Raw genomic sequence first — 15,079 nt, forward strand, 5'->3', positions numbered from 1 at the left:
AAGAAATGCTTCTTGAGCACCAAATCAGCATATAAGAATGATTTCTGAAGGATCATGTGACACTGAAGACTGGAGTAATGATGCTGACAATCCAGCTTTGCCATCAAAGGAATAAACTACATTTTAAAATATAGATTATTTTTTTATTGTAAAATTTTTTCACAATATTATTGTTTTGACTATTTTTGATTGAATAAATACAGCCTTGGTGAGACATCTTTCACAAACATTATATAATAATAATAATATAGAGTAAATAATTATAATATTATAAAATAAACTCGGCAACCTCACTGACTAGTAACTAATAAGAAGGCTTCAATGTGGTGCATTTAGCTCTTCCTCTGTAATCAACAAGCAGCCAAGTACACACACAGACACACACACACACACACACACTCTAGATAAAGAAATTAAAATGGCACTGCTAAGCATGCACTCCAGGGAAAATGAAGACCTTGTTTTAATGACCACATTAACCCTAGTCATTAAGTTGATCTGCGGTTAAACACACACACAAACACATACACACACACACCCTTCTGTTTAACCTAAACACTGACAGCTTCTAAACATGACAAATGAGTCCAGTTAATCAAGTCAAAGGATCATGGCAACGATAACACCTCATGCCTGATCCCAAAAACACACACGCACACCAAAGCACTAACATTCATTTGCACTCATTACATCAATAACTGCTTCAGAAACCAAGTAAACAAGGGAATCTGGGACACGGAGAGCTGCCAAATAAAGATTCTCAATTCAGACTGACAAAGCTGCTGTCCTAAGCCAAACGAACAGTAAACGCTCACAGGGACCGTGACATTTTGTTGCCGTTAGGCTAAGACGGATGGCTAAAATTAAGACACAAATATCCACGGCCATAAGCCATCGGGATGAGGATCTGATTAAAAAAAAAGGCATTGCAATGCAAAACGCAGGCAGAAACTGCCAGAGAAAGAGACAGATACTGCAGGTCATTTCAATCAAATTTCTTCTGAAATATCTTTTGGAAAATATTTTGTCGAGGTCAAATATATCAATAAGAGAATTTGCAACATCACGTTAGTTTGGACAAGTTTTTCAAACAATGCATCATATAGCAGCTTATTAGACAACGCAAATCACTAACATCACTTAAGCACTTTTCAATTTCAGTATTAAGCATCATAAACTAACAACAAACAATTTTTACAGGATCTAATGATTTTGGTTAATGTTAAAGGTATAATGGAGGATTTTTTACTTCCGGGTGGATCACCTATACTATTGGTCCTCCTAATTGTCAATCACTCTGGTGAATCAATCAAACTTATTCAAAAAGTGGAGAGGGCGGGTCTTATCTAAAATTCGGAAAGATCCTCCACTATACCTTTAATGATAACACAATTGCTCATGAGTAATGGGCTAAGATTCCTCAGAAACGCTGCCAGAAGCTGGTCATAATAGCAAAAAGGGTGTTTTACTAAGTAGGCTACTAAAGACGCTTGCCATGAAGGGGTTGAATAATATTGACACCGCAGAAGTCTTTAAAAGTTGCATTTTCAACCACTTGAAATATTTGTTGTGTTGAGCTATTTCAATTACTTTTGTTTGATTTGTTCACTGCAAACAGCTGAAAGTCTGTAAATGTTGTCCATAAACCCGACTTGCAATGGAAGTTCAATAATTTCGATTACAACTGTATATGGAAAAAATTATGCTTTAATGCATAAACCCAAACAGTAGCAGCAGTTTTAAGGGCACCAAGTTCACATTTCCAAATTTTCTACTTTTTGTCTTGCTAATATATTGGTCTAGCCTACAGCTAGAAAAAAAATTGCTAGAAAAAAGAAAAGAAAAAAAGTTCACATTTATAAATACAGAAAATCTATACCTGCATCTTTCCAAAGTTGAGTCTCGATCTAGCAGTTCACTGGAATAAACTCCAAAGATCCTATGTATAGGAGTGACCTGTTTTGAGATTAGGTGGGGAGTTGACTGTCAAGGCAATTTGTGAAAAAGAGGGAAAAAGTGCAACCTCAACAAAGCAGCAACAAAACACACAGCCCTACAGAATTTCCTTACAGCTACGATGATTTCGGTGTCATTTCAGAATCCCATCAGCAATTAAACCCGTCGAAAGCGAGTGAGAGAGTTATCAAATTCCACTGACAGTAAGTGAATGAGACAAAAAGTCCAACCACTCTCATTCTGCCTGTGATCAAAGTCATTTCCTTAATCAGACAACCGTGCAATAACCGCTTCCCATTGCTCACACACGCTTCTCCCTCTTTCTATGAGCTTTGACGTCTCCTCTTTGTGAATTTGAAACGACGGCCCCAATTCGCCTTTGATAAAATTCAACAGTACTACCTCATACATCAGGGAGATAAACACCACCGCAACACAGCAGAAGTAAACAACAACAGAGAAACATACAGCTCAGCAAAACATGCAACAGAACAAACAGATGCGAGACCTGAGACGCAGTGAAGTCACGGTTGCTATGGTGCTGGGCAGGATGGGCCGGTGTGCGAGTTAGGAGATGATTAGTTTGGGATACAGGGGGTAGAAGTGTTATATTAACAGACACACACTTGTGGGCATGAACGAGCACACTACAAAAACAGAGAAAAGCAAAAAAAACACCCAGGTACCGACATAAATAAAGACGCACGTACACCTGGGGCTTCCAGTTGATAACCAGCCTCCGTGGCTCATGATATAAAGCAGCATCCGCTCCTCGGCAGGCAGACACGCGCCGGCAGCGCTCCGTGGCCTGATGCCCACCGCTCAGGGCGCACAGGCCCGGCTCAGCGCTCCCAATCAGGATTTGGGCATCTGAGTATGTGGCCTCCGTTCGAGGACTCCACGCCTCAGTGAAAAGGAGCCAATCCCCTTTCCTTCCCGCAATCTGTTCATTTTAATTACTCCTCCTCCTTCAGGGCATGACTTCTCATTACGACTCCCCTCATTTCCCTTCCCTTTTCAGATCACAATAAAGACACAAATGATTCATTTTGTCGAAGAAAAACAAAGCTTTTGCCAACACCGGAGACCCATTGTAGGGATACGGCCAAGCAATGGTGCAAGCCACAATTGAGGCAATTTTAAAAGTGATAATCTGCGGAATTAAAGGTTAGGACTTCAACATGCTCTAAACTAGTCAAACCCGTACACCACGACATGCCAGAAATGGCTCTTTTCAACCATAAGCTTGATATGCTGTTGTTTACCATTGAATTAAGCTAATCAAGGGCTGATTGGAAACTGGAACTATAACGACAATCTTGAGGGGCTCTTTTGCTTTAAACCCCTGAAGACTGAAAGTTGCATTTAATTATTCTATTAAACAATTGGCAGAGTAATCCTCTTAAAGTGAAACCAAACATCTGATAGCGTCTGCTTATATAAATATTCATTTGCATGATTAAAAGTTCAGTGAAAGAATGGATTATGTGATTTGGTGGAAAATGGATTAACGGCATGTATTTTTGTGCTGTGGGTTGAGTGAGATGAGGTGACTTTTCCCTTTATGTCAGAAAACTAACTAAAAGTCATTGATTCTTTCATTAATACACTTCCATAAACCACCAATCATTTGTCTATCCATCCATCCACCCATCCTTTTAGAGATTCATTTCTTTTTTACACAAATAAAGTCTCATTTCTTCTTTTAAACGCTAAGGAAATCTGTTTTAGCAAAGCTCCCACTCTTGTAGGCGGATTAAAAATTGCATTAAAAACTAGAATTCAATTATGTTCAGCTATATTTATCTGATCTCTTTGACTTTTGTAAACCAAAAGTTCAGCCAGGAAAACCAGAAGGTAATTCTCCTGAGAAAACATTGACAGAAGAGTTTCATAGTTCTTCTATATTTTCAACTCTTGAATTTACTCAGCTGCTCTGGTACACACTGCCTGACACAAAACACCACATAAAATGGCAATGACACGCTCGCATCCCCAAAGCAACATGAGGTGAGGCCAAAGAGCATGGCTAAGCAGGCAATCAGTAATCCCTGGACCAAATACATCTCACTCCTTCCCACACACACACTCCTAAATGCATGAGAATAGTCAAGCAATTCCTATAAGCACATGCTAACTCTCAAAAGGGCTGCGCTGTAAAATGAGATTACATCCACAGTGCCTCACAGAGGAAATGAGCTAATACTGAGTCACAGATGTGGGAACGTAATAATATTTATGTGTGAAGTGTAAATCGTGTTTTGTGCCAGTGTGGGTATATGCATTTTTTCACCTTTCTGTTTGGCCAACAGGCTTTCAGGACGGCTTGGCTCCTGAAGAACACCAGTAGGTGGATGTCTTGGTCGCTGAGGCTGAATGAATGTTCTAGGATCTGCAGGACCTCAATCCGGGGTCGGACGGGTTTGGCATCGTCGCCACAAAAAGGACGTAACCATGCCAGCATGTCCTCTGATGTCACCATATTCCCACTAAAACAAATGAATGTAAAATAGTCTTAACACTACATAAAATCTGAAAAAATAAATAAATAAATAATGTACACATGCAGTATATTACAGATCATGGATGCACTGAATTAAAAAGTCTAGGACAAGTAAGACTGAAAGAAATTAATACTTTAATTCAGAAAGGATGCATTAAATGGATGGTAAATAAAATAGATAGTAAACGTTTACATTTCATATAAATGCTGTTCTTTTGTGCTTTCTAGTCATTGAAGAATCATGGAAAAATATTAAGCAGCACAGCTGATTTTAACAAGAAATGTTTATTGAACACCTAATAAAAAGCATAATGAAATAATTTCTGATGCATCATGTGACCCTGAAGATCTGAAAATCATGAGTTTAATGATTTTATTATTCTTTCACAATATTACTGTATTTATTAAATGCAGCATTGGTCAACATAAGAGATTTTGCTTTAAAAACATGGATAGTGTATATTCAAATGTCAATGTAACAGTACATGTAAATTATACCACAAACTGTTTTTACAAGCCAAGCCAGAGTAATTACAAATTGTACAAAAGTACACTTGATTATTGACCTAGAAATAGTGCTCAAATATTAAATCATAAATATTTAAATCTTACACATATATATATATTTTTTTTCATTTTATAATGTTACTTTGTTTCACTTTTTTTTTTAAATGCAAAAAATGGCTCAACAAATCTGACAGGAGGAGCCATGTTTACCACAATAAAAAGGTGGTATCTGCACATGTGATTGTACATAAATGTAATTATGTTAATTAGGCTAATGAACTTTTCATTTGTCAAAATAATTCTTTACTGGGATCATCACTATTAATAATTATTTACCGAACATTGGTTTCCTGTATCATGTTATTACCGCTTCTGCTTCATGTCATGCCAAACAATCCCATTTAAAGGGTTAGTTCACCCAAACATGAAAATTACACATAACTCTAGGTGTATTCTAGGTGTATAGGACTTTCTTCTTTCAGCCAAACACAATCGGAGTAATATAAAATAAATATCCTGTATCTTCCAAGCTTTATAATGGCAGTGAATGGTACAATAGGCTTTGAAGACCAAAAAAAGCGCACACATCCATCATACAAATAATCCATACGGCTCCAGGGGGTTAATAAAGGCCTTCTGAAGCAAAGCAATGCGTTTTTTGTAAGAAAAATATCCATATTTATAACTTTACAAACTATAATCAATCGCTTCCGGTAATAGCCGTACGCAAGTAGAGTTCCGGTGGAAGAGTGACCTCTGACCCGACGCATGACGTAGGATGTCTTGGCCTCTCGTGGTTCAAACAAATAAAGCTGGGCAACAAACTCAAGCTCATCTTCTCTTATATCCAAACATATCTGACATTTCTCTTTAAAAATCCTCGTTTTAGACTTCTAATTCGTGACCGGTGTTTTGCTTTGCTCTATCCTCTGCGCTTCCGTGTTCGAACATCATGCGTCGGGTCAGAGGTCACTCTTCCGCCAGAACTAGACTCACGTATGCCCGTTTCCGGAAGCCAGTGATTATAGCTTATACAGTTATAAATATGGATATTTTTCTAACAAAAACGCATCGCTTTCCTTCAGAAGGCCTTTATTAAACCCGTGGAGCCGTAAGGATTATTTTTATGATGGATGGATGGATGCACTTTTTTGGGCTTCAAAATCTATGGTTCCCCACAATAAAGCTCGGAAGAGCCAGGATATTTTTTAATATAACTCTCATTGTGTTTGGCTGAAAGAAGAAAGTCATATACACCTAGGATGGCTTGAAGGGGAGTACATTTTTGGGTGAACTAACCCGAACACTTTAACTAGCCTCTTATCCCTTCCTCTGAGGTCAAATGGACAACATTGTGTTTCAATAATAGTAAATGGGATAGGAACATTGCAAAAAAGGATACACCTACCCGCTTTGTACATTAGTGTGCACTGCTGCAACAATTCCTTCCAGTACCTTCAAGGGGTCTGCATAATCTTTCAAGGCGTCCTTGTCACCACTGAAACACAGACACACACACACAGACATACACACAGACACAGACACACAGCTTGAGTTTTGATTCAATGTCTTGAGGCTTTTAAGTGGCTCTATGGCTGCAAATGTTGTGTGTATGTGTGTGTGTGTGTGTGCATCGAAGGAAGGGATTTTCACACTGAGCAATCTTAATGCTCTTCTGCTGATGTTCTAGCTGGAGGGCTCCTCCCTTCTCTTCTGGCCTTGTCTGTCTCCCTCCATTAAAGGTGTTTGTGTTATGCTTTCATGCATGAGGCTGCACCACCTAATTATGTTTCTATTAATAATTGCTTTGTATTTTTATGCCAACATTCTCTTATTTCATTCCTACTGCTGCAGAAAACACTTCATCAGTCTGGCGTTAAATAATCTTTGGCCTCCAGAGAGCGTTCTTCAGAGGTGTCCTCTTCTCCACGATGTCAACAAAAGCTCAGTTTTGCGGTTTCCTTCAGTGCTGTTGCATGTTAGACCTTACCATATCTCTTTGGTTACGAGATATCACGAGTCAATAAAACATGAGCGATGCTTCGGCGGGGATGACAATTTTCATCATGTTGCTTTCAAAACATTCATGTTTCAACATCCTCTGTATAATATCTATTATTTACTTCAGCTGTATTCCCACAACTGTTTTAAATCTCACTCAGTGGATGTGCTGTATAAAACAATAAGTCATTTATTTTCTCCAGACTTTAATCAGAAGAACGCTAGTCGGGACACATTTTTCAGCTCTGCCCTCGCTGTAATCTGCACAGCAGCATCATTAAAATGTTCATGTAATGGTAAAAATCAAAGAATTGCTCTGACATCCCTCTGGTACTCTGGTTATAAGAAGTTTAAAGGGTTTATTTTTAATTCCCACATGAATTAATTCTCTTTTAATCGTCTAAAATATTACATTCTGATAGTGATAGTAATACTAATATAATAATCATACAAAGATTACAAAGTTGTCAATGACTTTTCTATGACAATATTACTTAAAATTATTCCAAGGTTTGGGGTCAGTACGTATAATTAATAGTCTTTTGAACAATTTAATACACCCTTGCTGATAATTAATCCATTTCAAATAAAAGCAGATCTTTTGAACTTTCTATTCTATTCTATCCTAAAAAAAATGATCACGGTTTCCACAAATATATTATGCAGAACAACTATTCTCAACATTTATAATAATAATAAACATTTTCTGAGCACCAAAATCATCATATTAGAATGATTTCTGAAAGATCATGTGACGCTGAAGACTAGATTAATGGCAGCTGTAAATTCAGCTTGACCATCACAAATTGCATTTGAAAATATGTTAAAATAGAAAACGGTAATGTAACATTTTCATAATATTTCATAACATTACTTTTTTTGACTGCATTTTTGCACTGCATTCAAAAATATTTTTAAAATCTTACCACGCCCAAACTTATGAACTCTTAATCTTGAAACAGATTTAAACATTAATAAACCAGATATCAACCGCAAGCCAAGATTTAGAAGAAGCATTTAAATATTTCAGTATTTAAGAATTTTAGCATCATCAATTTCACGATGCAAGGAGCAAAATCTTAAAACCTTGCTTTAAACTTCACATGCACCACTGAACGCAACTACACAGTCAATACACCGGTGTCCTTCAATGAAGGAACACTGTGATGCTAAAGGATTAGTTATACATGAAACGTAACCGCAATCTTTTACTCCGCAGATATAAGCATCAATCATGAGCGGCTTGGTAGACCAACAGATTCACACATCCTTTCAAAGATAATTTCCATGTCGTTAAAAACAGGGCACAAGAAAGCGGAGTTCGATGAAATAAACTTTACAAAATAGTTTGACAACTCCCTGCACCCAAATCATTTCACTGTTAATGATTAATCTGCCCACCTCTACAAACCAGTAATTAGCAGCAGAAGACAGGAACACGCTTTTGTTTTAAGCAATTACCTAGAATATGAATCACTCCAGGAGAGAAGAGGGGGAGGCTGCATCTGAATAAAAGCAACTGTAATCAATCTTAATTTTTCTGACCATCATTTTCTCTGATTCAAGGGACCTTCACTAATCCTGCTTGATTACAGATTGAGCTGAAACATCTGATCAACACAGACTCTCAAAGCAGAATGACTAATAAAGAGGTGCAGAATGATGATTCCAACTCTCTGATGGTCTTAGAAAAAAAACTTTCAAAAGTATTTGGAATTGTAAGTCTATTCACAGCACATGCAAAATGAAAACAAGAAACAAATCACTAATAAAAAAAGTAGGGATGTGTTGATAAAATTCTGTTTGATTCTGATAAGATATTTTTTTATGGTATATCTGACAATCTCAACCTGCCCTTTTTGCCCTTAATGCGAAGTGCCCTTTTTTTGGTGGCTGTGGTGTTTTTTTATTTATTATTATTTATTTTTTTATAAATCAACGCTATTGGTCAGCCTTTACGTCTATCTTTCTGTTTTACAAATATTTAGCCAATGAAAGTTCTTAAAAAGAGCTTGTGTAAATCTTGTTCGATCCTCAAACTGTCAGTAAGCATGATAACTCCGCCCCCTCTGTCTGATAACTCCTCCCCATCTATCTGATAACTCCGCCCCCTCTATCTGATAACTCCGCCCCCTCTATCTGATAACTCCGCCCCCTCTATCTTGACTGAATGACCTGAAGCTCTGCAGCAGCCGCACAGCAGACAGCAGCTGATTCTGAAGTTTTGCAAGGGTAAACAAAGATCTTGTTGTTTGAATAGGCCCCAAGTACTAAACACAGTACTAAACACTATGTCTATAAATGCTCATATTTTATTTATTTGATGTCTGACTGCGACATGTTGGACCTGAGAGAGAGGTCTAGCATTTGCCATCTAGTCATAGCCAATACATTGCCTACACTAAAATAGCCTGTGCATACAGTAGCATTTCATCTTTTATGAAATGAGATTTTGGCCAAATGTATTTTGCAACAGGAAAAAGTGAGTGCCCATATAGCTACACCAATTAACCTGTTGATGAAAATGTAATGTGATGCCGCCGGCGCCGTTTTAATGATGGACAAAATGCACATTTGCACACATTGGCTGGTCAAAAGCCCCGTAACTGCATTTGAGTTTGACTTTTGTAACAATACATCGATAAGTAATACAACAACATAGCCTATAATTTGTTTTTACCATCGGAAAATCATAAGCACAGGTGTTTCGCACTGGAACTTACACAAAGCGACTGAGTGATCCTTGTCACCTACAGTAGGTAACGTATATTTCTAAGAAATTTCATATGATTGCTGATACACTTAATTTATTAACATTTAATCATGTTATTGTAATACTATTAAATTATGGTTAATTCAAGGCTGTTAATATGCACGTATTTGCTATCTAGCTAATTTTTTTATCTATAGTATTCTATACTCTCCGCTTGTCTTCACATGTATAAATGTAGTAAAACGTTTTTTTTTTGTAGGGCTTTAGGGAGCTAAAGAAGCCCTGAAACCCTGTATATCTATATTATCTATATTATTATTATGGTTGCTATTAATAGTGAATAAATCTAAAGCTTTTAAGACAATTATTTTGTGTTATTGATTTTGTTATGAAGATGTGACCATTTCTTCCTTTTATGTAGGCTTACTAAATAATCTTAATATATATATAAAAATATTGCGTGTAACACAGACGCGCTACGCTTAAACACTACGAGAAAAGACTCGAGGCCCAGAGAGAAGGAAATGAAAAGTGGAATAAAGTCGTTATTTTTGTTTGTTTTTGCGCACAAAAAGTATTCTCGTCGCTTTATAAACTTAAGATTGAGCCACTGGAGTCACTTGGACTATATTAACGATGTCTTTAATACATTTTATGGGCCAGCAAGTTATAGTGTCTTAGAAGCCTATGGAGGAGTGAGCCAGCTCTCAGATTTAATCAAAAATATCTTAATTTGTGTTCCGAAGATGAACGAAGGTCTTACGGGGTTGGAACAACATGAGGGTGAGTAATTACTGACAGAATTTTCATTTTTGGGTGAACTAACCCTTTAAGTGAGCTTTAGATTATGCAAAAGTAATGTAATCAACAAGCATGACAGGTTGGGGTGATTGGTTATATACATTTTCTCACACACACACACACACACACACACACACACACACACACACACACACACACACACACACACACACACACACACACACACACACACACACACACACACACACACACACACACACACACACACACACACACACACACACACACACACACACACACACACACACACACACACACACACACAAAACAATCAGTTCTCGTAACCAATGTGTGGGATGCAGGAAAAATGGCCAGGAATAAAGATCTGAGCGACTTTAATAATGGCCAAATTGTTATGGCAAGGCGACTGGGTCAGAGTATCTCTGAAAAGGCTTGCTTCGGGTGAGCAGCAATGAGAATTCATTAACAGGGGTCCGAGGAGAGACAAACCACAAACCATTGACAAGGTGTTGGGCGCCCAAGGCTCATCGATGCACGAGGGGCAGCAAAGGCTATCCCGTCTGGTCCGAGCCAACAGTGTAGCACAAGTCACACAACATTTTAATGACGGTTATGGGAGGAATGTGTAAACGCACAGTGCATCGAGACTGGACCTTGGAGCAGAGGAAGAAGGTCACCCGGTCCCATTAGTCCCATTTTCTTTTACATCACGTGGACAGCCGTGTACGTGTGCGCCATTTACTTCGGGAAGTGATGGCAACAGGATCGACAAGCCAATTGACACGTACGGTACCACCCACCTAAATATTGTTGCAGACCAGGTACACCCCTTCATGACAATGGTGTTTCTTGGTGGAAGTGGCCTATTTCAACATGATAATGCACACATTGTTCAGGAATGGTTTGAGGAACATGATGAAGAGGTGTTACCCTCGCTAATCTTAATTCAATTGAGTATTTGTGGGATGTGCTGGACCGACAAGTTCCACGGCAGCACGCAGAGGACCAACATCATATTAGTCAGGTGGTCATAATGTTTTGGCTTATCAGTTTACATTTTGGTCATCCACCCATTCACCAATCACCAAAACTGATTCATCATGCATCCCTCACAACATGTTCTAAACAGGAACCCTTTGAAAAGTTTTTGGCTGTATGTCTGCAAGATTCAGTACTTGAAACTTGAAACCACCAAGGCAAATAATTAAATCACAGTAACAGCCTTTCCAGACTTTTTGGGATCTTAAATGTTGGTTTGAAACCTTAAACAAATAGGTGCACAATATCCTGCCTTTTATAAGTAGTGGTGAAAAATAAGAGATCTACACTGGCTCTACCCTACTCTCTGAACTGATAGTATTACTAAGGATAGTGTTTTTAAGAACCAGCCAGCAGGGAAGGTGGTGACCTCCAAAAAGCAGGAGATAAAAGGTAAGAAAAAGAGCGAAAGTGAGCTTTAAAGGAGAGAGATGAGAGTCCAGGGCAGAGGCCAACGTTGTGTTTAACTCAATCAAGCAAGAACACATTCAGTCTGACACAGGTTAATAGAGGGATCGGCCATAAAGACACAGACGGAGAGAAGGAGAAAGGGAGAAAGAGAAGGCATTACCAGAAACGAGCGAGGGTATAAAAAACAGACAGGGAGAAAATGAGGGTGATATTAAGAAAACAACATCGGTGGAGAGAAACGGGCAGAAGTGCAGATCGCTGTACCTGAGAGCAGTTACGATCAGCTCCACTGCGTCCTGGACGACGCTTTTCGGCGATAGGTCACTCGTTCCCACGGCGACTGCGAGCAGCTGCTCGATTCTTTCGAGGGGCTGTCCGTCCATGGCCATTGTGACAGCCAGTTGACGAACCTTAGATCGCTCGGACCTAGACAGGTCATAAATGCTACTGTACTTCCGCAAGCTCTCCTAAAACAAGAGAAGAATACAAAAGACATGCTCAGGCGACATTGGCCTCTCTATGTTTCTTTTGAGACATCTAGCAAAATATACCTGAAGACAAGTATGAAACCGAACAAGTTGTTTGTTCACTGAGAATCGTGAGGAACAAGCTTGTCACACACACACACACACACATGCTTCAAAGCCAGGGGAGCCTTTTCAGGTGTCATAAGCACAGTTCTGGCACAAAGGCTATAATTATGCTTCCCAGCATCCAATGCATACACTGCCATTTAATGTGGGATCAGTGCATTGTTAGTTTGTTTAAAAAAAGTAATTTTATTCAGCAAGGATGCATTAAATAGATCAGGAGTTGCCATAAAGACATTTATAATGTTACAAAATACTTTTTTTATATTTTTTTTTATAAATGCTGTACTTTTGAATTCTTTATTCATCAAAAAATCCTGAAAAAAAGTATCATGGGTTACACAATTTTTTTTGTCAACATTAATAATAATAATTAAAGATGTTTCTTGTGAACCAAATCAGCATATTAGAATGATTTCTGAAGGATCGTGTGAAATGTTGAAGAGTTATTTTATTTATCTTATTTTTATAATGAAGGGAAAGATCTATTAGTTTTTAATGCTGTTAAGTTTAATGTTTGACTCTATAAGCAATGACTGCACTATAAGCAATATCTTATTTGTTCATTCAATTTACAACCTAAATAAGTTACATTTAGCATTTGTTATGCTAGCTGTGGATTTTAACTGAAATAGATTTTTTTTCTATCTTTTTTTTTCAGAAAATCTGTGTTTATGCCATAATGTTCCACTAACTCAATGTATTTTGTTATTAAAAGTGGGAAGTTGGGACTTCTCTAAACATTTAGTCTGCTCATACCCGCACCTGTAAGCTCACGCTCATCTGCCTCCACTTTTAAACACAATGCCCACATCTCAAAATCTAATCAATAATCGATGAATAAAACCAAGTTCTGCCCTGCAGTTTTTCTAATCTTGCTCTCAGATGTACATTAAAATAAGGAAGAAAGAAAAAAAAACTGTCTATACTTATGTTTCATTGTGAGTTTAAGTTAGTATCTCTCCTAACACTAGCAGGTTGCAGGCAGCAAGGCAACTCCAACAGAGAATTAAACTGCAGTTTCCAAGATCGCGCAAATCCCTGCGGGAGCATGTTGTGCGACACGGTGAAGGTGTGCCGGTAATGAGATACGGCAGTATCTGCTCGATAAGTGTGCGCTGTAAAAATGAATCCATATATTTCCATATACAAATGGCTCAATGTGCGCATTAAAGAAACCACAGGCTGACATGGAGTGCCTGCTAGTATCCTGCAGTCAGGACACCAGCTACAAACCTGCCAATCAATCACAGACACTGTTCACAGGTCAGGAAAGGGAGAAATTGTGGAGGAGGAGGAAACGAGCAAGTAGCTTGGATACTTCCATAACATTTAAGGCTCTGTTTACAGTTAGCATCCGTCTTGGATGATAAAATGACAAGAGGACAGTACATTTTTGTCAATTTTATGTGCGTGTTGAAGATTACCTCTTGACTTGTCTTGAGTGACACAGTGAAGGAGTGGCTCAGAGTCTCCAGATGAGCGAGAGACTGCTGCACGTGAGTGAGGGCGGAGTCAAAGTTGGAGGCGGAGTTTTCACTTCTGTCATCATTACCCTTTTTCTTACTCTTGTCGCTAATGCCTTTCAGAGCCTTCTGTGCACGCTTGGTGATCTCCAGCCTGGCCTCTACAGAGAGCTAAACGCATACAGAAATCACACACAAAAGCAACACAAGAATAAATATTTCAATATTCAATGTTTTTCAATATCAACCAAATATGATGATTCCTTAGTGAGGAAGCCCCTCCTAAAATATAAATCCTTTATATCTTCGTATACATTAGGATATATGAAAATAATATTAATATACAACAAATAATATATACATGTTTGGGGTCAATATGTTTTTTTTGAAATGTTTTTAAAAGAAGTCATGAAGGCTGCATTAACTTGATAGAAAATACAATGAAATAGTAATACTGAAATATTATTACAATTTGAAGTAACTGTTTTAAAAAATATAGAGATTTTAACATTAATTTATTCCTGTGATGGCAAAGCAGAATTTTCAGCATCATTACTACTATCATTACAAACAAACATAAGAATAGTGACCGAAATTAAATTCTATCAGCAGTAGTCACCCACAGGTGAGCCCATAGAGTGGAAGTTTCCCAAAATGTGCTCACGGTCACCGCGATTTTGCCAAGTAAGACATATTTTGTTGATCCTGGAATAACATTCCTGTCCCAAAATTTAGTCCTTACCCTATCCCTACCCCTAAACCTAACCCTACCCATAACTTTTCCCTAAAATCAGAGGGAAATGATAGGTGAATAACACTGATGTTGAAGCACCTCACGCTGGTTCTAAGCCTAAACTTGACATAAACTGTAAACTTGTCCCTCAAATCTGATTGGTTGATTGGAAAGTTGTTCCAGGATCAACAAATATGTTGATCCAGGAACATGTGGTACTTGGTGAAATCACGTTCACCATGTCCTCACATCCTGAAATGGTGAAATGTGCTCATGCTTTTCTGCTTGAACTAATGCTCAGTCAGCAATGGGCCATTCTTCTCCAGCACATCTACTATTATAATCCACAATAATTCAGTCTCATCCCATTTCTCATCT

At 38.1% G+C, this 15,079-nt stretch overlaps 1 protein-coding gene across 2 annotated transcripts in view; it reads right to left on the reverse strand.

Moving 5' to 3' along the window:
- Positions 1-15,079, reverse strand: part of nbas (NBAS subunit of NRZ tethering complex) — a 201,533-nt gene that overhangs the window by 49,255 nt on the left and 137,199 nt on the right. For both annotated transcript variants that reach the window (XM_084431969.1, XM_084431968.1), the window contains exons 45-48: positions 13,930-14,139; positions 12,177-12,379; positions 6,375-6,464; positions 4,250-4,445 (exon numbers count right to left, since the gene is read on the reverse strand). In XM_084431969.1, the coding sequence (XP_084288095.1) occupies positions 4,250-4,445; positions 6,375-6,464; positions 12,177-12,379; positions 13,930-14,139 (699 nt within the window). The remainder of the gene's footprint in view (positions 1-4,249; positions 4,446-6,374; positions 6,465-12,176; positions 12,380-13,929; positions 14,140-15,079) is intronic.

This window comes from Rutilus rutilus (genome assembly GCF_951802725.1).
Source record: "Rutilus rutilus genome assembly, chromosome: 15".
Lineage (NCBI taxonomy): Eukaryota > Metazoa > Chordata > Actinopteri > Cypriniformes > Leuciscidae > Rutilus > Rutilus rutilus.